Source organism: Triturus cristatus, chromosome 8 (genome assembly GCF_964204655.1).
Source record: "Triturus cristatus chromosome 8, aTriCri1.1, whole genome shotgun sequence".
Taxonomy (NCBI): Eukaryota; Metazoa; Chordata; class Amphibia; order Caudata; family Salamandridae; genus Triturus; species Triturus cristatus.
Genome location: NC_140591.1, coordinates 1640067120 through 1640092507, shown reverse-complemented (window position 1 = coordinate 1640092507; position 25388 = coordinate 1640067120). Strand labels below are relative to the sequence as shown.

The following is a 25388-nucleotide window of genomic DNA, read 5'->3' as shown; positions in this document are numbered from 1 at the left end:
GTCTTTAACCTATCACCATAAGGAGCTGTTTGGACTGGCACAGGTGCCCACTTTAATTAGTGGACAGCATATACCAGGCCAACTTCTCACAGTGATACTGATTATGTGCTTTGGAGAGTAATTATGTGGTATGGTAGTCTGTGTTGTGGAGTGGTAACCTCAGGTTTAGTCTTCCTCATTTCCACAGAAGCTAAACTATGAACTCAATGAGTCAAAAAAATGAAGGATCCACTGAGGAGCACTTTTGGACTCAGTCAGAGGTATGAGCAGGGCAGCTGGAATTATGCAACTGTTCAGCTGCACGAATTTTCACCTAATTATAAATTTCCGCATTTGCCACATAATCCATCATCTGCTGCATAATCGGCAGATTTCACCAAAAAAAACCTTGCTTCTAGCTCAAACGGCTCAAACGTTACCAAAAATGCAGCGACAAGTGTTACAGCGCTGTGGAAGGCCCTTTGCAAAGCTGGAATGGTTACCTGTTACTTATTGCTAAATGAGGGTGTTAAATTTGTACTAATGGTGCGCAAACCACTGTTGCTTATTTCTGCGCCTCTCTTGCCTCTTTCTGCACCTCTCTTGTTTCTTTCTGCAACTCTCTTGACTCTTTCATCACTTCTCCTGCTTTTTTCTTTACCTCTGTTGCATCCAAGCACTTCTACAGGCTCTAGGCCTTGTGTCTATCAAAGTCGGGTTTCTTATACCACTATTTTAGTATATGGTTCATGTCCCCCCTGGGGCCTATTGTATATTGTGCTGATTTACTGTGCTATTTGACTTGTTACTTGTGTACTTCGACTCCTAGCCTCATAAAGAGACTAGGGGGTGTGTGTAGCCCTGGGCGTAGTGGTGCTACGTGGAGCATCACGGAGTGGGGGGGAATCTACGCACACTCGCACAGTCCGCTTAGCCCCACTATGCGCCGCCCGCCTCCCTCCCGCCCTCTTTTAAATGCCCTTACAATCTTTAAAAGTGTTTTAAAAGTAATTAAAATGACTTACCTGAGCTGCGGGGTCCCGGGGCTCCCTCTTCCTGGCTTATCACCTACTTCCTCACAAATGCGCATGCGTGGGCACCCGCGCATGTGCATTTGTGAGGAAGAAGTAGGCAATAAACCAGAAAGAGGGAGCCCCGGGACGCTGCAGCTCAGGAAAGTCATCATTTTAATTACTTTTAAAACGCTTTTAAAAATTGTAAGGGCATTTAAAAGAGGGCGGGAGGGAGGCGGGCAACTCCACTCTGCTGTGGCCTACTTCGTGGACCGCGAAGTAGGCAACACTATGCGCACTCTGCGGGCTTAGCGGAGCACTACGCCCATGGCTAGGTGTGTGTTAAGATAAATACATATATTTTATATATATACCTGGTGTGGGCTCTTTTCATTTGGTCATTCAAGAGATTCTAGACTGGTAAAACAAGCTGCTTAACATTCCTTCAAGACTAAGCCTGAAGGCTGCTCTCCATAGCTACCACTAGGATAGCTTTCAATAAAAGTTGTCTTTAACCTATCAACTCTAAGGGGCTGATTGGACTGGTGCAAGGTGCCCACTTTAACTAGTGGAGAGCATATACCAGGCCAACTTCTCACAATGGTGTGCAGTGGTTTGGATTCAAGCTTGCAATTTTTTTTACCAGATAATCTCAGTGAATAATCATCTGAAAACCACTAAAAGTACCTGAGGTACATATAAAAGTGAAGCTTAGAATACAGTAAGTTCTACTGAACTTAGAGTTGTGTGTCAAGAGCTTAACACACCCTTTCTACAACTCAAGAGAGTTTAGTAGGCCACACTAGAGTAGGTAGTGCATACACCACACCTCACTAGTGATGTCTTCAAGGCCAGGAACCAGTGGGTCCCTGCCAGAAGTCTCTAGACTTAGTTCTAACAGATATGACAATCTCCCATTCTTGGAATTGAGAACATTGTGCTCTGTTAGGCAATTGAAGATAGGCAGAAGTGCAAACACCCAACGCCTCATAGAGGTACTACTGTTAGATGATCTTAGAAGACCCTTAGGGTCTGAGGGCACAGGCAGAGTGGGTGGGGCAGTAGGCGGGGAAGGGCAAGGGGTAGCAATATGCCTAATCTAACCTCTAATGCTGACCAGGATGGTGACAATGACCCTAACCTGGAAAATGCAACCCCTCAGGATAATGAAGAGAGTGACCAAGAAGAGTCACTTTGTTCTTCCTGGGAGAGGTGAAGGTGGGCCTAGAAGGTCTAGAACCCCTTCAGAGGGGTCTGTTCACTCTGACTCATCTATGGGACCTCTGTATCCTCTCACAGGAGAGAATCCTATCATGATAGAAGGGACAGACTGCTCAAGTATGAGGAAGCTCAATTGAGGATCAGAAAAGAGCAGTTAGCATTAGACAGGGAACCCCTAGAGCTCTTGAGAGCTAGAAAAAAGTTGGGACTAGAGTCCCATGGTGGCAGCAACATCCCTAGTGTTAGGGAAAGGTCTTATGACCATAGAAACCTAAGCAAGAGTGTCCCTCCCACCAGAGTGGGGATGACATCCACAAATGGATAACTGCACTGGAAAGGTTCTGTAAAGTACAGATGGTCCCCCATGAGCAGTGAGTAGCAATCTTGTGGCTCTCCTTTGCAGACAAAGGTAGAGATAAGCTCCTCACTGTAATAGAAGAGGATGCTGACAATTATAAAGTCTTGAAGAGTGCACTGATAGATGGGTTTGGCCTAACCACTGACCAGTACAGGTTAAAGTTCAGAGACACCCAAAAGGCACAGAATCAAGACTGGGTAGACTTTGTGGATTGTGCTACCAACGCACTGGAAGGTTGGATACATGGCAGCAAAGTGCATAGCTTTATAGGATTGTACAATTTGATTATGAGGGAGCAGATCCTTAATAATTGTCAAAACCTGCTTTCACACCAGTACCTGGTGGACTCTGATCTGACCTCTCCCCAAGAATTGGGAAAGAAGGCAGACAAATGGGTCAGAACCAGGGTGAAGTCTAAGAACCAAGGTGGTGACCAGACTTTAACAAAGAAACGCGTCAGGGAAAAATTCTGGTGGCCCTGTATGGATGAAGAGATCAATGAATGGGTGGTTAAGTGCGAGGTGTGTGTCCAGAGCGAAAAGAGGCTCAAGACTGGTCCCAAGGCAATTGTTGGCCATATTGAAGATCCCGGATCTGCTTGGAATACTGTTTGTCTGTTTATCATTGGTCCTATGCATGGTGTAGAGGAGCACATGAAGAATGCCTTAGTTATAGTGGATGTACACTCAAAATGGCTCATTGTACAGTGCACGTCTAAAGTCACAACCGAAAGTACAATAGAGAAACTTAAGATGGTCTTTCAGAAGGAAGGACTTCCTCGTGTCCTTGTCACTGATAATGGGACTCAATTGGTTTCAAAAGAAATAAGAAATGTCCTGGACAAGTGCGGCATCATACACCACCGCACTATTTTGTACAACCCACATGCTAATGGTATGGTCGAGCGGGCTAATCGCCTGGTCAAAGGTACCATTTCCATGGCAGTACAGAGCCAAAAGAACGTGAGTGGCATGGTGAACGAAATGGTGTGGACGCATCGTACAATTGTGCACAGCGTAACAGGGGTCTCCCCTTTCGAGAAAATGCGTGGGCGGAAAGCAGGAACAAAGCTTGTACCAGCTTGGCTCATGTCGCCCAGTTCACCTGTGGAGCGAGATAATGGCTTCAACGATCACACATCAGGTATCTGTGTGGGTGACTTAGTTAAAATCAGACATGGTAGGACAGTACGTGGCCTGTCAAAGTTTTGGGGGCTATTCACGGTAAAGCAAGTATTTCAGAACTATGTAGTTGTTGAGAATGGCAACAAATGGAACAAGCGCAAGGTCGCATTGTACCGCAAAGGAAGGGAGACTACAAAAAAAATCAGAAGGGAGTAAAGTTAAAAATTCTGATACATGTCCTAACGAGTTTTGGCTTTTGAGTGATGTGGGTGTTGACACTAATGGAGGGAGAGGAGGGAGTGATGGTGGTAGGGGGCCCAACTCTGGTAATGTAAACAACTCTCTACAGGGTACCTCTGCACCATCCACTGCACCATCCTTGAGGATTGAGTCCTCTCGCCCATGCCGCGACCGCAGACCGCCTAGTTATTTGGCTGACCATGTACTTACCTGATTTCCCTTTGTCTACTACCCAGCTTCCCTCCTCATTCCTCTTCTCTTCTCCCCTCTTTTCTTTTCCCGGGTGAAGGGAGGGGTGTGTGTAGTGATGTGACTTGTACCTTTTTGGACTAGGCTGCATCCAGTCCTTTGTTCACTGTTCAGAATGTTCGTGCCTCAATGTACTGTGAGAGTCAGTTGGTGTCTAGCAGCGTTGCTCTAAAGAAACAGATTTATCACAATAAACATCTGTTCCGGTTTACCACTGGTGTCCGGTGCCATCACTACAGAGCGCAGCATTGGTCTACGGGTCGACCAGGCACCTTTTTTTCAAAGGCATCCATCTTACATCCTTCTCTGTCTGATGGAACCTTGCACTGTGTTCTGGGGTTTCTAGATCTCCTGAGTGATGCTGGCATGATTACTGAGTCTCCTTTAGGATGTCCTACAAGACAGGATGGTGTGTTGTCTGGCACCTTATAGTTCTAATCCACTATTGGGACAACTGTGACTACTGTTGCTGTAGTTTGCATAAATGTTATACCCTCTTGCCTTTGGTCTAAAATAGGAATAGCTTTGACTGCTCTTTTAGATAGGTCCCTGAAGTAATATAAAAGCAGTCCATTTCTTTGGATGTCAATGGACATGCAAATCTTTTTGATTCCCTTTCAACAAGGGTGTGGAACCTGTAGATATTGTCTGGTGGAGAGTATACTGATGGAGGTGTTGGCGGTTTAGCTGTTGGTAATTTAGAATTATCTCTGCCATTGCCCTTTGCCCTTGAGCCTCTAGGAGTTCGCCTTCTTCTATGTCTGAACATTATTCATCATCATAGGTGGTTTTAAAGGATATTGGAGAAATGCTGGACCTGAAATGCAGGTGTTTGAGGCACTGGCATGGTAGGCTCAGCTCAATCAGAAGTTATAGTATGCCATTCATGTTGTTTTTGTGGTTCCTGGAAGTTCATGGGCTGGGACTACTGAGCAGACGATGGTTGACCTGGTTTGGATATAAAACAAGTATATTAGCCTTTCTTCATAAGCTCGAGGACCTTGAGTATATCTACAGGCACCTGCAACATGGGCAGTTTATGGAATTAGTTGCATTGCATCTCATATGGAACATATTTACGATCGTAGTAAGCGTGTTCCTCAGGCCAGTCTTGGACCAAGTATTTTGGGAAGTTTGGTTGATACAAATGAGTTTGTATTTTCCATGCAATGAAAATCCTTACTTTTTCTCTGTGTCCTGGTATTGTACCTTTACATGGCAAGGACTGTAAACTGCTGGATAGGGATCCTCTGGATGTGACGACTCCTCCTCCTCTTTGGCTTCTTTCTCCAACAATCATGTTGGTGGCACTGGTGGTATTTTACTAGGTAATGCATGCTCTAGCGAGATATGTAATGACTGCAGTTTTCTCTTAGTTGGGTCTCTTGTTGACGGCACTAGCAGTGGTATCGTAGAGGGACTCATCAACAGCAACTTCAACAGTAAACCTTTTATCTGGTCTAGTCTTCAAGGGTGTTAATGGGGACTACATTGATAGTGTTGTGTCTGGCTATAGATGGCTGTCAATAGACAGAGGTCTCTGATTTTGTCTTCCTCATCTTAAGAGAAATGGTGGAGGCATATCTGGTGAACTTTATTTTTTCTTCTGCCTACTCTCTGGTGATGGGTAAGAAGGTCTCACAGATTAGTTAAAGGATTTTTCTTGGATGTTTCTCAATTTGTTTCCTCCAGCTATTTTAAAGATGCTCAGACTTACATGTCTCTATATGCCTTCTTTGTGCCCTTTTCTCCTTTGAGGGTTAAATGACGAGCCTAATTAATACCATGAGGAGGGGTTTCAACCATCTTGAACTTTTGTACTGAGGGCCTTTGATTAAAAGGTTCTGCACATTTTGTAGTCCTTTGGAATATGTTGCAGTCCTTTGGTAAATGATCTGGTAAAGGAAATAGATGTATGTTCTGTCATGAGAGAACACCCTCATTTCCCAACAGAAGTCACATGCCTTAAACAAGCTCTTTTTAGAGGATCAGTCTGCTGCTACATTCAATTAATTTGCCTATTCCAGAGATGCTAGAGGAGAAGCGTATCACAAACCACAAATGTATAGGTCAAAAAGCAGTATTTCTTAAGTAATTGTAGGACTTATCTGAAATATACATCAAAAGTCTTAGAATACCTTTCCACATGAGATGTAGTACCAATCTGAGGTGAGATGGCCTCTGGGAACAGTGAGGGTAAGGGCCCTCTCACTTCATTGGTTGAGGTTTAGGTGTTTCCCAATGAGATGGTGATTGTGTTACTAAAGTGGCATTGTTCAAAGGTCTAGCAGGCAAGCAGTGCTTGGTACTGCTTTTGCAAAGTTACCATGGGGCACCCATCTCTGCGACAGTTAAAGATTCAAGCATGCAAATCTAAGAAATATCCAAAACTGTAGTATATAATTCTGAATTTGAAGGTAGATGGTAAGAAATTAGAAGAAGTGAGTTTGAGACTCAGAAAGAGCATCACATGCCAGAGGAGCCAAGGGTGGGGGTGGAACTGGGGTTTACAGAAGCGGTGCTGTGTCCAGTCGGGATTACAGCCAGTAATGCTGTCAAAAGAGCATCCTAGAAGCAAAAGACTTTCGAGCTCCTTGCTTTAGAACATGTGCAGCAATGGAAGGACAAGGCTGGGAATAGAAATGGGAATGAAGGCTCAAGGGATATGTTAGTGGGATTGTGAATGATCAGGCAGGTGCAGACAAGACTTTTAACTGCTTATATTTGTGTCACTGAAGGGAGAGGAACTTTGTAGGGAAGACAAAATTGAAAATATGGATAAGTGATCACTTGATTGTTAGGTGGTCTTGGATGAATGCAGAAAGGATGACTTTTGGGAAGCTGCAAGGTGCATTTCATGCTAGGGGGAGAGCGGGAGACAGGCACAGTAGTTGCCAAGGCTGCATGGACTGACCATGAAAAGGCCCTCCTGTTCCTCTCCTAAGGGTTTTTTTGTTGATTCGTCGGGTGAGAATGAGTTGAAACAGTTGCCAGTGATGCAATTGATATAGAAAATAAAGATGGGTTTACAGAAGATTAAGTAGGTTTGGGGCTTTCTACAGGTTGTATAGGCACAATTACTGAATGGCTTAGAAGTCAGCTCTTCTCAAAAGGTCAAGGAACAAAGAGAATGTGGGAGATTGTGGGATTCTGTAGGCAGAACAATTGGTGCAAGTATGAGGACATTGTTTTTAGGTGCATAAATTCTATTTGGCAACATGGTCTGCATGTGTCCTTCTTCAGGCTTCTGATACATCAGATAATACTAATAGAAGGTGGTGCAGTATGTGAAAGTAGTAAAAGAAAGTGGAGGACTGATGGTAGGGTAACATAACCCCGTCTTTGGAAGGTGTTCCTGGGGGTACAATAGAATTATGAAAGGAGGTAAAAGTTTGCTTTTTAAATTACTCTGTTAAGATTGTGTTTACTGTAGTGAAGGTTAGGAGACACAATAGCAGTCATCTAATCAGCGAACAGGCTGGCAGGACAACTAGGGAAGTGGAGGACCTAAAGGTAGTACAATGGGAGGGCAAAGAAAGGTTTAATTGGCCTTCATTACCAAAGGAGAGGAATAAACTGAGAGAGGTAAAGTATAGAAACCCATATGTTGTAGGTTCAGGGCCTCATTTACAAGACGCCTGCGCCACTGGAGCGTCACTTTTTTTATGCTCCGGTAGCGTAAGCCTGTAAATCATATCTGTGAGGCAATGTAAGGCAACCCTCAGTGGCTCTTCATGGCCTCATATACAAAGTAGCGCAAGTCAGTGCTTTGCCTTACTCTGAGTCAAAGAAGCGTTCCATGGGCGGTGCAGTGGGTTTTCTCACGCAACACCAATGGATTTTGACGTTGCCCAGATTTACTTAATCACGTCAACCTGGGGCAGCACCAAAACAAGGAGAAATAACTTTATTTCTCCCTTTTTTTTACTCCATATGCTGAGGTACACATAGAAGGAGTTAAACGCCTCCACTGATTGTTTTTGGTCAGGAAGGTGTCCCTTCCTGCACAAAAACAATCATTCCTACAATGCAGACACCCTTTCACCATGGAGCAAGGATGCCTGTGTTGCCACAAGGTAGACAAAAAGGCACCAGCGCAGTGGAAGAGGACAGGAACGTGCTGTATCGCATTCCTGCCCTTCTTTTGACTTGGACAGCGCAGCTAAGTGACTTGCTACGCTGCCCTCCGTCAAAAAGTCGTAAATGAGGCCCTCAGCTTTTTATTACATTTTATTGGTGAAGACGAGGATGCTGGAAATTGAAAGCATTTCCTTACTTTAAACAAACCATCTTTGATCAACCAAAGCACTTGCATCATTCTTCCTGTTGAAAGAGATACAATGCCAACGCCCTCGCAGGCCTTAAAATATGTGACTTGCCTATGTACATTCAATAGTGCTCCTTCTGCAATCCTCTAGCACGTGTAACCACATGATTTTTTATCAGTCAAGCACAGTGAGATGAGAACCACTGACCATGTTTGGTTAAAAAGCTGTACCACATTTTGGACTTGACAGTAAACTACTTGCAGAAAACGCAGAGCCTTGTCCACTAAGCCAAACCCCCTTCCTAACTTGTTAGTAGCATGTCACTAGATGGGAATGATAAAACCAGTGGAAACATGAGGATGATTATTTCAACTCATCTGGGCTTCAAAATAATTTATTGATAAATTTGAAATTAAAAACAACCCTGGCACTTCACCTGCTGTTCCATTGCGCTGGCACGCTTCTGTTCGGACTCCAATAAATTGGCTAATGCGTCAACCCTAGAAAGAGAGAAGAGGGAGTGAGTAAGCAGACTCCCAGGGGATCTATAAGGCCAACATGAAAGAGAACGAAGAGTGTAAGAGTAAGCTGTGTCATAACCACTGCACCAACCATATGGAGAAGGAAGGTAGAAGGAAGAGAGTGACTACAACCAATACCATAACCACTTTGCCAACTTGTAAAAAAGAAAGAGGTAAACATAAGAGCTTACCACTCTGTCAACCTTACAGAGAATGAAAAGGGGAATAGTAAGCAATGCCTGACCCCCTCTGCAAACTTACAGAGAAAGAGGGTAAGAAAAATGTCTTAACCACTCTTCCAACCAGAAAGAAAGAGAAGGTAAAGATAAGCAATGCCATAGCCATTCTACCAATCAGAAAGAAAGAGAAGATAGGCTAAGCAACGTCATAACTGCTCTACCAACCAGAAAGAGGGAGAAGCTAAGGCTAAGCAATACTATAAGCACTCTACCAACCAGAAACAGAAGTTAAGGCTAAACAATGCCATAAATGCTCTACCAAGCTGTGAGAAAGAGAGTCTAAGTCAAAGAGGAGAAGAGAGGAGAGGAGAGGAGGAGAGAGACGCACCAGGAGAGAGACGTGCACAACACTCGTAAGACAAGAGAAAACACATAAGCAGACATCATGACGCATGCCTGAATACGTGCAACGCGACGTGGCAGACATTTTGAATAGGTAACCATAGCAACGAACAAAGCACATTGCAAACGGAGTGAACTAAAGGACCCTGAAATATTACATTTTGAAATAGATTTCAGTGAGCGGTTTCATGAGGCAGGGGTGAAACACATACAGGAAGACCTTTGTGAGTTAATGCATGAGAGAAAAAGAGACATTTGAATTTTAAGTTCTTTTAATTATTTGACTTCTAAAAAAAAAAGGAGAGAGTGAGTAAATGACACTGCACAACAAAGTAACTAGAAACTAAGGGGCTCATTAGGATGGTGGGCGGAGGCACAACCGCGGTGCTGGCGGAAAATGTCTTTTTCCGCACACCAGCAGCGGTCCTCGCGTCCACCATATTACAATGGGCAAATATAGCCCATTTTTCGTCCGCTGTGGAGTGATGTGAACCGCCAGAAATTTGTGCCCACCACCGCAGTGGAGGCAGCCAATAGAGACACACCGCCGTGCAGAATGACGTCCCATCCGCCGTACAAATCACGATGCTGCAAACAGCCCAACACACCGCAGCGGAGAATCCACCCAACCAGAGACGGCGGAAGCACAACAGCGGAGCGCGAAACCAGACTCCCGGTCCGCTCCACCCGGTCCTGACCACAATGGATCCAGCTTTTCAAGCCTTTCCGGTGCTGTACCTCATCCGCTACCAGCAAGTAATGCTCTGCCGCGGACAACACAGCAGGTACGCAGAAACATAACTCCGCACACAACCACAACACACAACTCCTGTGCTGACATATGGTTCCTGTCCACATCAGACACTCTGGTGTGGACAGGAGCATATACCCCAGTGTACCCACACATGTCCTACCTGATAGAAACTCACCCCTCCGCATCCGGGTCACCCATCAACAGCGAAATCACTGCAATGTCCCGGTCACATCACCGCAGCGGTGTAGACACAGGAAAACCTGTGCATAATGTAGCAGGCATGGCCGGCGCCAGGCATGGGCAGTCCGCAGATTTACAGGGCTCCTCCTTCACCCTTCCCACACTACACTTCCCACACCCATTTGTAAACATGCTGTGTGCTCCTCCTGTGCCCCCCTGCACAATTAATCTGCCAGGTGTAGCCAGACCTTGCACCTCACACAGCAAAGGATAAGGGAGCCTGACTCGGAAGGTGCGGGTGAAGAGGAAGACCCTGCACAGAAGCTCAGGGGCTGGACAACCATCCGCCTCACACCTACCTCCCACTCATGTGAAGCAAACTGAGCATTATTACAAAATTAAGACTCACACCACCTATGAACATCCACTGCCTGTGAAGTCACACACAAATACCCAACACTGACACCCAGCCACATACTCATACCATAGGTCATCAGCAGCAATGGAGGAAAGTAAATGGTCCAGCCAAAAGGGAAGTGTAGAGTGCTGGAAAACCATGGAGTAAGCCACATTTCATCTGTACATCACATGCAAGAGAAGGAACATATCACACCACCCTTAGGCCATCAAATTAGACATGGGTGGTACAGTAAGTGAAAATAAACCAAAGTGTCCTCTGTGCAACAACTCAGGGAAACATCAAGGCAAGCCATGCATAGGCACAGGAATGATAGGAAGTGTCTGAAGTCTTAAGGTGACCAGCCACACATCTGTGTCAACTTACTTGACATGTGTATGTCATCAGCACAACACACATGTCTCATTGTCACACTCCCTGACTGTCAAACACAAGTAGGACCTTCACACATGCCCCTCACCTACCCACCTCACACCTGCAACACACCACACCTGTGAGAAACACATAATGGTGCAAATAAGGTCCTGTGAGTTCGCTGACAACCAATCACACACCCTGTGCTGCATCCACAAACATCACCCTCAGGGATGCCTGAACCAATGGTGACACAAAAACAACAGTCAAACACAAAGCTCATAAACAACATCCACAGAAGTCCAACAGGCCCAGCCTTGTGCAGCCAAACAGTGGAAAGGCAATGTGACCCTAGACAGAACAGGAATACACAACATTGCCACCCAGGGCCAATGAACAGACACCATACCCCAACACAAACAAGAATTGCATCATCAAAAAACACTCATGAACACCAAGTGGGATCAATGGGACATTCAGCTAACACAGACAGAGACACCACACCAGTCATCAAGTGAACATGGTGTCATAGTGTACCACAAGCATGCACATGCACAATCCTGAAAAGTGACAGGCTCAAAATAGGAGAACAAACCACTAGTGTGCACTCAAAACAAGCTCATGAACAAGAATCCACCTTGGTGCATGTAACAGACACACATGTAATGCACACTACACGTGCAACACACATCTGAATGTATCACACAGCAACAACTACTCACACACATGTCATGCAAATAGAACATCACACACACATAGCATCTGTCAGTAGAAAGAGCCAACACAGGCCAAACACTGCATATATCCACAACAAAAACACAACAGATGCACATACCTATCCATCACATTGCAAACTCAGCTGGAAATCAGGGGGTGCACACTAGGGGTGGGCGACAATTTCCGTTCCGATCCGCGAGGGAACGGAAATTAAATAAAGCACTAAGCAGGGGCCCGAGTTGAAGCTCAAATTCAGTAACCCATTAATCAGCACAAAACATTTGGGAGCGTGGAGGTGGCTTAGCAGATGTGCCATCTACCCATTTCCACCCTAAAATGTTAGCTGATATACTTGATGGTGGTGTTTGCATCCTTCATTTTCTCGAGCGCACTCCTCGTGTAGAATTCGTGAGCGTGGTTAAGCAGATGTGCCTTCTCCCCATTTCCACCCTGAAATGTTAGCTTATATACTTAATGGTGGTGTTTGCATCCTTCATTTTCTCGAGCGCAATCCTCGTGTAGAATTCGTGAGCGTGGTTAAGCAGATGTGCCTTCTCCCCATTTCCACCGTGAAATGAACGCTGTAATCCTTGATATTGGTCTTTGCATCCTTCATTTTCTCGAGCGTGTAGTTCCTGTGCCAAGGCGGTTCCTTCTCCTTGTCTGCCTCAGAGACACTGCTCTGACCCTTAAACAAGAGGCATGTGAACTGCATGGAAGCACCGCCCGTTTGGCCCCGCCCCACACACCAGCGGTGGGAAACGAATTCCCGCCATTTCCCCCACTATGATGGACAGCTGACTCGAGGGACCCCGGGGCCGTCGGCGCCGTGGCAACGTCACAGACACACATGGTCACTGTAGACAACTCTTCTGGCCCTTTACGCAGCAAAAGCACTATACATTTACCCAACGAGGTAGCACTTACTGATTAGCCAGGAGAAAGTACTTCAGTTGAGTAGAGGTATTGCACAAAACGGTGGCATCTTCTTGGGTAAATATGCAGGGCAGGATTCATTCTGGCACGATGCTCCTGTCACGAAAAACCCCAACCGGAAGGTGGAAGCACTAATCTCTGCGATCACGCGAAATATCGCGAGATCGCGGAGATTTTGTGCCGTTTCGCGATATTTTGCGAAAGGCACTTCCGCTAATTCCGCCCACCCCTAGTGCACACCAGGCATTTACAAGGCAACATACACTGACAGCACTGCATGCACACCAAGCAGTGTGTGCACACCAACCAAACCAGTCGCACACATATCTGAGTGCCACACCATGAACTCCCACACCACAAATCATCACAGCACAAACATAACATCACACTCAGGAAGTGTAGCAGAACCTCAGCAAACACATATATAGATTACCCATCACCCACAGATGCCCAACTCAGGGAAACCCAGATGCAAACAACATAACTAGAGGACTGTGCTGCTCAAACATATGCACTGCACATGAGCAACCATGACAGCAAACCAGTAGAAATACTAGTTGGGTAATTGTCCTGAGCGGCATATTGGCCCTGTACACAGTTCAACCTCACACAGCATAGTGTCACACTATGAAGTGGTGGGGAGGCTCACACACTGGCAAGCCATGGGGTGGAAGACATGAGATTGAATTGGTGTGTACTTCAGTAGTGGACAGGTGAGGAGTGTACAGAACACAGACACATAGAGGAGTTACTCACAATGTGTAGGCATCAGACGCACATATAGGGGATGGCATGACTCTACATGCCACATACCATTCTTGAGCCAAAAATGGGTCAAGTGACAGCAATGCATGACAAAACTCACACATAATGTCAGTGTGGCGGAGCAGGTCTGCATAGTGAGCACAAACAGTGACAAGACACACGGCTGATCAAAAAAATACAGGACAGACTTGGCAGTCACACGCTCAGCATACTCACAACTGTCAGCAACAACAAGTAGGTGTCCCCCAGGAGTGCAAGGACACACCAACACACTGCACAGTGCACAAACTACAACTCCTACATGTGCCCACTATCTAAAGCACATGGCAGACAATTGAAACAAACAGACAATCATTGACTGGATCACACAACTGTGCGGCACACACACATCAACACTACTGACAATGACAGCCCCTTCACACTGTATGACCACTTAAGTTCACATATCCAAATGTACCCATGTGACTAGGAAGACAGGCCTACACAAGATGACCACCTATTAACACTGCTGTACACATATCAAGTAAGATCACACAGATATGATGTACCCTGGCCACCCCGCAAGTAATCCTGTGGATAGAATTCACCTCTGTTTTGTTATTGTAGCATAACATGGCATGTGTACGATTTAGCAAACATGACCAGAGAATGATTAGGATAACAGTAGATCATCACAAACACCCATCATTGCACCCTCAAGCCTCAGAGTCAACAAGAACAAAAGTGCCTGTCACCTCTGGCAAATTCAGAAAAACTAAAGCAAGCAATTGGCAATGTTAAAGTGGCATACAGAGCATGTGTCACATGCAACCATACCCATACAGAACACATTTTATTTAGCAAGGACACTGACAAAGCAGACAACAGGAGTAACTGGCTTTATTACATATTACCCAGATAGGCATCAAAATCATAAAACAGCAAGGCCATTGGCCAGTCTATAGTTCAAAGTATGTACATGTGTGCATGAGAACCTGCACAGGGAATGGGCATCCAAAGGGACAAACAGCAAGGCCATTGGCCAGTCCATAGTTCAAAGTATGCACATGTGTGCATGAGAACCTGAACAGGGAATTATTTCTTTTATTTATTTTTGGATTTGTACAGCGCATAGCTGCCCCAGCGACGGGGCATCCTAGCGCTACCTAAGAACAGGTGCCAATCGACCACTCATGCAGATAGAAACACATTACACTGGAATTAGCCAGGTCTTTATAGCCTTTTGAAAAGCCAGATGATTCTGAAGTCCTCTAATTGAAATTGGGAGGGAATTCCATAGGTGGGCCACCTGGACCTTAAAAGAACGGCCACCTGCTCTAGCTCTTTGAAATCGGGGGGTACAGACCAAACCAGAATTGGCAGAGCGTTGAGGACGATTTGGCACGTATTGGACTAACAGATCCACTAAAATCAGAAGGCCTTGTTGTGTCAAAATTTTGTGGGCTACACACAAAGACTTAAATTGAATTCTCTTAACTATCGGCAGCCAGTGGAGCTTAGGCAGGAAATTCGAGACCGAGCAAGACTTAGGAAGTACAAGCAGGGCGGGAGCTGCAGCATTCTGGATTCTTTGGAGGCGTAAAAAGCAAGATTTATTGGCACTTAAATAGAGGGAGTTACCATAGTCCAACCTCGCTAAGATTGTAGCCTGAAGAATAGTTTGACAGACTTTTGGTGCAAAGTAGCCAAGTAAAGGTTTCAGCCCCCTTAGGAGACCAAAACAGGATTCCGCTAAGGCATTGGATTGTGTGTCAAATGAAAGATCACTGCCTATCCAAAAGCCTAAGTTCTTTACTGCATTTTTTGGCAGAGGTGCTTGTTGGACGTAGATGTTGAAAAGCGCAGGGCTCAATATAGATAGCTTGATAGCATGCATCTGTGAATGGTAAGGTGGTACCACAACTTGAAAAGTCCTGCCTTCCAAAAAGGACCGGAACCAGGCCACGGCCGACCCCTTGACCCCAATTTTATGTAATCTGCCTAAAAGGATGTCATGGGAAACGGTGTCGAAAGCGGCACTTAAATCCGACATCTAGGCTGCTACGGACATCCTCGGTCACTGCCAACAACGCCGATTCGGTGCTGTGGCGAGGGCGAAAACCGTTTTGTGAGGGGTCGAGAATTTTATTATGCTCCACAAATTTGGCTAAGACTGAGTTCACATATAATTCTGCAGCCTTAGCTAAGAAAGGAAGCTGGGAGATCGGGCGAAAATTACCCGGATCTGAAGGCTCCAAGGAAGGCTTCTTTAAAAGAGGTATAACTTTTGCATGCTACCATGTTGCAGGCAGTGATGCAGAGGACAGTGATAAATTAACCAATTCTCTAATGGCTGGAGAGATTGAATTAAAAACTTGACGGAATGGGCATTCAAAGTGACAAACAGCAAGGACATTGGCAAGTCCATAGTTCAAAGTATGTACATATGTGAATGAGAACCTGCACAGGGAATGGGTAACACCGCACACTGCCATGGGACTCACCACAGCTCGGGGGATACAAATGGGCAGTCCAGGCACCGCTGTGGGAGAGATGGGTTTGGGAGGGGGACTTTGCCTCAGACTTGGCTGTCAGTTGAACTGGGAGGTGGCTGATTGTCAGGGCCAGTTGGAGGACTGGACCTGGGAGAGAGAGGACCAGCTGAGGTAGAGGCATCAGTGGCTTTGGGAGGCGGAGGGCTGCTTTGGCATGCTGGCACGGGGAGGTGGAGACATGCTGCTGTGAGACAGTGTGTGAGGGAGAATGTGGAGGGCTGCCTTTCCACTTCTTGGGGATTTGATAGGTCATAATTGTCTTGGTAGGAGTGGGAAGTGGGGCGGGCACAACAGCCTCACTCTCCACCAAAGGTGCATCAGGTGCAGGTGGCTCTCCCTGTGGGGATTTGCTGGATCTGGCGTTACGCTTGGGCTGGCCTTGCCTTTTCCCCTCCATCTCCTGTTGAGCAGGTAAACTCTCCACATTGCTCTCCTGTCCAAGCTTCACAGGGGTGTGGGTGGGAGTTGAGGTTGTGAGTGAATCTGACTTAGAGAGCTGTTTGTGCTGACTCTTTGCAGGCACCAGCTTCACAGAAGCCAGGACAACTATGTGTTTGTCTTTGGGAGCAGTTTTGGGGATATGAGTGTCGTTGGATGGGGGTGATTTGTATGCATGTGAGCCTGAGGCCTGCTTCTTGGCCTGATGACCCTGAGGGTCACCTGAAGGGCTTTTGCCTTTGCGCTCCTATGTGCCTGGTTTTTGTTTTGAAGATGGTGTCTGTGCTCTGGGCCGCTTGGAGTGCTGCTGTTGTGTGCTGTGTGTTGAGTACTTGGAGCCTGAGGGCTGTGGTGTGTGGTCACTCTCGTCAGATGTTGCAACTGGCAGGGTGGTTGCCAAAGGGACTGGAGCTGGACTCTGACCCTGTGGCAGCTGAATGGCTGCCGTCACTGTCGAGGACAAAGACTGGACAGTTCTGTGTAGCCCACCCATGTCAGAATGAATCCCCTCCATGAAGGCAACTACCTGTGCCAACTTCTTGTCATGATCCTGGAAGGCATTCAGGAGAATAGTCTGACCCACACACAGCTGGCGCAAAAGGTCCACTGCCTCATCACTGAGGGCAGCAGGGGAGACAGGGGCAGGGGCAGCGGTGCCTGGGGGAAGGACACTCTACCCTCTTCTTACTGCTGCGGGCACGGGCAGCACAAGTGGTAGTAGCCGGGAGGGTGGCCACTGGACGATGTGTGGTGGAAGAAGAGGCAGATTTCCCACTCCCTGTGCCCGCCAATATCGAGGAGTCACCGCTGGAGTCAGATGATATTGAGGTTGGTGTTTCTGGGTGTGATTCTTCAAGGGCACTCCTGTCCCCCTCCAAGGCGCTGGTCACATCAGTGTCAGTGTTCTCATGTGTAGCAGTTGTGCCAGATGCCTCACCACTGGTGTCCGTCCTGTGTCCTTCTGTGTCCACGGCAGATGCTGCAAAAGACAGAGACGTAGGTTCAGTATAGTGCCATACTCACAAACATCATATGCAAGCACAGCACAAAACTAGAATATGATACCTCCATGTTGCACACCACCCTGTTCAGTCTGCATGTGCAACCTTAATGCAAAACTCAGAAAATGCATGGAAACATGCATAGTTGGCATTAATGACCCAGGTGACGTTCACACAGCTAAATAGCTGGCCTGTGCCTCCTGGTAACCTGACATACTGATTTCTGTAAGCATACCTACGTGTCTGTAGGTGAGGCAGATGTACATCTCAACATGTTGTCACAGTCACGTACGGAGTCACTTTAAGGGGACAACACAGATACTTGCTCAATAATGTCCTTGTACTATGGCAATGAGCTACTCATGTCCACCATATTGTGATTTGAAGTACAACAACCGTTGCACATTGGTGTCAGATGTGTAGTTCTCACAGTTTCGAAGTCAGGCACTGCACACATCGACGAAGGCACACGAAGATGAGGCATACTGCTGTTCACTTCCCGGTGATGTCTATGACACCCATAATGCAGCAGATGTCATAAGGCCACATCTGATCTTGCATTGCCAAGGGCCATTATATTAAACACATGAGAAAGTACACGTAGCAAAAATGCATGACAGCTGCACTCAACACAGAGGTCACTTACAAGCCATTGCATCACACTAGAAACATCACAGAGCTCTGCACCGGCTCAGGGTTGGGATACATGCAGTCACTCACACCCAAAGTCACCCTTTGCAGAATACTCACCCCCCACTTGCTGCTGATGGGCCCTTAAACGTCCATCCAGCTCTGGCTGTGTCACTGCCAAGATGCCAGCCTTTAGTGGTGTCATGCTCCTGTGCGCCAACCTTCCAGTCCAAGAAAGCAGCCCTAGCGTCATCTCTGCCATGTTTTTTGCTCAGCCAGCAGATGTCGTCCCACCTCTTGTGACAGTGTGTGTGCCGTTGGTTGGAGACACCCAGAGCCCGCACATTGCGTGCAATGGCCCTCCATAGGTCCTTGCACTGGCGGACTTTAGGCTGCAGGCATGGGACACAAGAAGAGGAAGTTTCAGTGTCACTGGGTTATGTACCACAGTGTCTCAGTACAGGAGCATGCACAAACTTAGCAGAGCTATACAGATATGTTTAGCTCACTGTGTCATGGAGGTCACATTTAGGGGCATGATCTTACATTCTCACACCCTTCTCATAAGGTCTGTCTTGTGCAATCCACAGGCCTAAGATAGAACATTGATGAATAGGGTGGCAGACAACACATATGTCTCACTCTGTCCATTTACTGATGTGTCCCGTTCAATTTGGGCATTATCTGTGCAGGCCAGGGAAACTCACACTGAGGTTAAATGTGGGCTATCAGAAAATTCACATGCATGTACTATATGAGTGTCTACACATGCGAGTCAGTACACATAATGAAAACAAGGGAAGGAGGATGTTTCAGGAGTATATTAATATGATGTGTCATAGATGCATTTCCACCAAGAGTGCCATCGTCAGGCATTTCAATCTTGTGCATAACGCTTACATATCTATGGTGGCAATATTAAAAATGGACACACATCCTTCAGTATCCTCTGGACGAAAAACATTTGTAATGTCACAAATGAACAAGTGAAAACCTCATGGACTCTGACATCCATTAGCACAGGCAATGATTGTTCCGACTTCCACTCTCCAAACCAGCAGTATTACTGTATGCACATTCTACAGCAGATCAAATTCATGTGTGCACTCTTTGCACTCGCCAACTTTCACTCTGAAACACTTACCATTACATCAGGAGCACCATATAGCCTCTCATACTTTGAAAGCACCTCGTCCACCAGGACCTCCAGCTCCTCTGTGGTGATGGGACGGGCCCTGATGTTCTCAGTTCTCACCATCACTGGGTCTAGGAGACAGGTACAGCAGCAGTTGTTGATGATTAATGTCCAGCAACAGTGTCTGGATGCAGTGGACATGTGTGGCTCTCTACCAGACATATATAGCCCCTTGGGGTTGTTTCAGTGGCACTCAGATGCTGCCATTGGTGTTCCAGATCAGCTTTTTTCAAATGTAACCAATGACGGCCCCACGGCACACCTACCGCGATTTTCAAAACTGCATTTCACTACTGCGAATGCGGTTCCCATTGGTTGAATGGACATGGGCATTGGCGGTGTCACACCGCAGGGCCCAGGAGGTCGCTACCACAATCGTGCATCTTTCAATTGTAACCAATGACCGGCCCCGCGGTAGCGGAGCACACCTACTGCGATTTTAAAATTGTATTTCACTACCACGATTGCAGTTCCCATTGGCTGAATGGGCATGGGCATTGGCAGTGACACACCGCGGGGCTCACCGCGAATTGGCATCTTTACATTGGTGCCAATGGCCGTGATTGCGGTGGCGGTGCACGGTTACGGCACCTATGGACACATCTTGCTGTGGCAATGGCAATGGCCAGTTCTCAGCATTGAACCGTAGACACATACTATGACTCATGCCACCAGATAGTGTAATTCAATGCTAGTGTGACATTTAACTCACTGATGCCTACACATGCCATGTCAGGGCACAGCACAGGAATACATGCATTGGCATGTACTCCCTCGCATGTCAGTTATGATGTTGTTGTGCATGTACACAGATCTGTTGTGTGATGGACTCTCAAATATGTACACATGTCAATTTGTGAGATGGCTAAGCAACCCACAATAATGATGGACTGACTACATAATGTACATATTTCACTGTGTAGATTGCTGGACTCATGTTTATACTAGATCTTTTTGCAAACACTGTGCTCATTGTGTTGGTAATGTGTGCCCTGTCCGACTTACGCAAGAAGGTGAGGCAGGTACAGAAGCCACGTAGAAGCCAGCAGTGTAACTGTTTCAAACATGTGCTGTGTCAACTACTCTCAGGGCTGGTGACACAAGATGTTGGAATGTACCTATTGGCATTCACATAGTCTGAATCTGTTTTGGGGGTACTCACTATGTAAATACTGGACATGTGTACAACTACTTTAGATCAAGGTGTCTCTACATGTGACTTGTGCTGTAAGCTGTAGTTTTAGGCCAGTCATTGTTGGCGCTGTGTCAGTCAAAACGTAAGATGTTGGACACATCTCATTCGGGAATTGAATTACCATGTGTCCCCTTTCATCTCACCTAGGAGACAACCAAATGTGCATCGTCCCTTCACATTGCTTGCGGACATGGAGGATGAGGACATCATATGGAAAGTCCATTTGGATCGACCTACCCTTCAGGACATATGTGCTCAGTTTGAGCCCCATCTGAGGCCTCGCAGAACTTATCCAACTACTTTGACACCAACATCTAAGGTGATGGCGGCCCTGTATTTCTTTGCAATTTGGTCGTTCCAGTACACGGTGGCCAGCACAGTTGGGATGTCGCAACCAATGTTCAGCATGGTGCTATGTGATGTCCTGTCCGCTATGATGACCTACAAGGACAGCTACATCCATTTTCCCAGGAGACATGAATTGGCAGCTGTGAAGGGTGATTTGTATGTCCTTGGCCACATCCCTAATGTTGTTGGTGCCATTGACTGCACACATGTTGGCCTGGTTCCACCACAGGCACGTGAGCACATCTACAGGAACAGGAAGCATTTTCATTCCATTATTGTGCAAGTGGTATGCCAAGCGGATATGATAATCTCCCATGTCTGTGACAATCTTTCCGGGATCAGCCCATGACACATACATACTGTGTAACAGCATCGTACCACAGCGGATAGCAAATCTGCATCCGGACCGTGCTTTGATTGTGGGTGAGTATGCAGAGTCAAGAAGCGTGCTGTATGTGTGACATGCTGTCCTCTGCCACAGTTATATTACAAAATTAGTCTGTGTATCTCACACCTAGGTGACTCTGCATATCCCAACGGCCATGGTTGCTGAGCCCACTGAGGAATCCCAGGTCCGTGGGTGAAGTCCGCTACAATGCGGCCCATTGGAGGACACGGCATGGGGTGGAGCGTACTTTTGGGCTTCTGAAGTCTCAATTTCGGTGCCTGGACAGGACCGGAGTGGCACTGATGTACTCTCCCCAAAAGTGTGTCAGATCGTAGTTGCATGCTGCATGCTCCACAACCTGGCCTTGCGCAAAGAGATCCCCCTGATCCTCGACGATAATGAGAAGCAGATGCCCCCGCCTGCAAACCCACACATGTCCTGTGAGGAGGATAGTGGAGAGGAGGAAGGTGTCGACCTGCGTCAACAGCTCATCAACCACTACTTCCCTTGAGTGTGAGTGACATGGTACAATAGTGCCATTATCTGCAGTCTTTGATGGTAGTGAAAAGGCCTAGGGGACCTTTTTAACTGCTGCCTGTTGTCGGCTCTGTGGTGATGGCTCATGTTTGTGGCACAGTGTAGACATGACCAGCCACATAACGTCCATGTTGGTCTTGTTTCTCATTGTAATGTGTGCTGGGTTGTGTACCTTGATGACTAGTGTTGTGTACTGGCTGTGATGCCATCACCTGACAAGTAAATGTTGTTCTCTTGTGTCTTTCTAGGTCCCTTCCCCCTCTCAATGCCTCGTCACAATCAGAGCTTCTGTTACATTGGAATCAGTCAACATTTTTTTTTTTTTAAACTTGTTTTTATTGGCATTTGTTAGTACAGTTGTTACATATCAGTATTGGAGCGTGGCGTCATCAAGTACATTTTTCCAGTCAGGTGATATCCATCTTGACATGTAGAAATATCTTTACTGCAATTATATGCAATGTAACAGGTATTTGCCATATGAATAAACAAACCAGGGAGGGGGAGAGTAAACTAGGGGCAGTCATGGACTATCAGAGATAGGGCAGCCGGACCATCTCACATGTGGTCCGTTAGGTAACTGGTGAAACAATGCAGTGGGAACCCCTGGTCGGGGTACTACTATGCAGGCGGACATAAAGCATAGGTGCAGGCCCCAGAGTAGCGGGGATAGGAATGTGGTCATTCTAGGGTGGGCGTGGGGCATTAGGGGGAGCATTATCCGAGTGGGGTTGTGTCGCGCAAGGCTGCGTGGCAGTAGGGATGGTCGCGGTCGCACCCTGATCAGCTAGGGGCTGGAGCTGTTTAAACTGATGCATCAATAGCGCCCACTCCAGGGAAATCGGGGTTTTACGTATGCCCTTCGCTTCCTCCTCTCGCAGGGCATCCTCCTCAGCCGCGGACCACTTGAGCACCGCCCCCCTCCATGCCGCCAGCGGGGGGCCCGTGGGGGAACGCCAATGCATAGCTATGCATCGTTTAGCCAGGAGGTGTGCTAAGGAGACAAATCGTATGGGCACTTTGTGCCGTGTCTTCCGGCCCATTATTCCCAGTGCGCAGTACTCCCATGTATCTAGATGAGGCAACCCCGTGAGATTTGGAATCAGAGTCAACATTATACATCCTGTGATAAACATGGAGCTGACTCAAAGACATAGGTGTGTAAGGAGTGTTTATTTACAAAGAGTGTGTGTGACAGACAAGTGATGTTTGAGAAAATGGTGTTAGGTGAATTAATAAATCGTCAGTGATGGTAAACGAGACAATAGAGCAATCACCACATTGATGAGGTGACAGATTCCAACAGACTGTAGAAAAAAACCAAGAGCGAGAGGGCGAGGGGCCACTCTTAGTCCCCCTAGACTATAACTGTTAAACAACAAAAGAGTGTATCCCGTGAAAAAAGAAGAATATGCAGAAAAAATCACTCTAATTTGATATAAGAACCCTCACTCACCAACCTGGTTGGTGACATGCTTCATCATAGAGTTCCACCAGAGATGCCAACTGCATCCCTGGTGTGCTACTACGCTCAGTTAAAGCGGAGCTGAATGTTGGCTATATGCCTATCAAAAAATATGTGATAAGTGCAAAGAGGTGAATTTTAATAAGTGAAAAAGGTTTTAACCAAAACAATTTTAATGGCGGAAAACCCAGCACTGGATAAAAAAAAGGGAATTTGGATGTTCCTCACTGGTTTAAATTGACCAGATACATCCTAATCATTAAAGGTCAACATGTTTCAGCTTGAGCGTATTACTTGAAGCTTTCTTCAGGACCAAAAGCACCACAGAGGTATAAGCACGCTAAGGCTTACCCAAACCTATGGTGCAATAAACCAAAGTAACTCACGGTTTTCTAGAGGCCTTCAAGCATTTCCCAAAAGCCATGAATGTCTGCAGAAACAAAAAAGGGTATATGTTTTGCAAAACATTTTTATACTTATATGCATATATCCAACACAAAACATTTTTTCGCTTAATTAAAGTGATTAATCTAGAGTCAGTGTTTATATTTAAACAAAGCACAAGTCATATAACAAACAAGTCCATTGACTTCTAATTGTTACTCCCTGGTAGTCAACTGAAAAAGGGCATCTGATAATCAAATATACCTCTTAGTTGCTATTAGAAGGCGAGTATCTCAACCCATCATCCCAGCTTCTATTGTGCTGGTGAAAAAACTGATTCATAGAACATGACTAATTAGCCAACATCAAAATGCTGGCTAATATGGCAGGACAGAATACAACTTAAAACTTTCAGTAATCATTTAGAATACAGGGCTTACGTGCACAAAACAGTCACACCGCTCCTTAGGTACTGCTGGGTGGCGGGACTCTACATCCAAAATCTAAAGAGAAAGGCGGAAGAGGAAATTTGCTTAGCAAACCTCCAAACCTCCAACTCGTTTCCATTATTCGCCGGTATGATGCACAATCAGCACTCACTCAGCACGAATCGACCGCCAGCTGGATACCTAATCCGTCCCAACAGACCTGGAGATGTCAGTGACTCTCACTCCAGCCGATATATAGTGTGTAGAAATGGCGGTTTCAGCGTCCAGAACCGTCATAGTATCACATGACTCACCATGGTCACGTGAATCACGTCTATGACGGAAGTGTAGGAGTGATGCAAAAAAAAAGGGAGCTGGACCGCTAACTTCTTCGCATGAATAGTAAGGAGCAAACTTTATTAAACAACGCTACTGCCTAACAATGGCGCAGACACATAAGTTTTACCAACCTGCTATTGATAACCTACTCGTTACATCCTAAAAGAAGATATCCCACCAATACTCAAAACGTTTACAATTTTGGAAAAACAGCATATTGAGCTCCGTGGTACCAAAATAAAAAGGGAATAAAAATTAAAAATGTCCCAATGAACCCATAAAACCCCTAGCGTCTATATATATACGAATTGACATGGTTTTACATGTCAGAGTAGATCGTATCTATAGAAAGGAGAATATGCCAAAGTGGAAAAGGGGGGATCCCCATGTATATTAATAGGTCCCTAGAACCTCTGGCATTTAAATAAATGGGTAGTTAACAAAACCATTCCTACTAATCAAAAAACATCTAGGAATCACAACCTACTTGAGGTTACACTCTAATTTTTTGAAAGATTATTACTCCTTCTATGAAGTGAGAGTCATAAGGGTATTAATCTAAAGTTTAATCTAAACTCCAATGGTTTAGGACTCGTAATGCATTTATATAGAAGAAAAAGAAAAGCCGCTAAATGGAAAATCCAGAATTGGCATATGTCTCAGTCTACATCTAACCCTTAAAAGAAATACTGGGCATTTGAAAAAGGGGTTTATCTAGTAATAATCAGAATGGAACAAGACACCTCTAGGTATTACGCCTCATCACTGTTCCCCAAGGGATATTCTCATTATAACCCATGGGATACACTCTTTTGTTGTTTAACAGTT

The 25388-nt window shown here is 46.0% G+C and overlaps 1 protein-coding gene across 1 annotated transcript in view; it reads right to left on the bottom strand.

The window, feature by feature from the left end:
• Window positions 1–25388, bottom strand: part of LOC146808472 (transient receptor potential cation channel subfamily M member 2-like) — a 2315843-nt gene that overhangs the window by 112943 nt on the left and 2177512 nt on the right. Inside the window, exon 26 of the mRNA XM_085623958.1 lies at window positions 8889–8952. Coding sequence (XP_085480084.1) covers window positions 8889–8952 — 64 coding nt within the window. The remainder of the gene's footprint in view (window positions 1–8888; window positions 8953–25388) is intronic.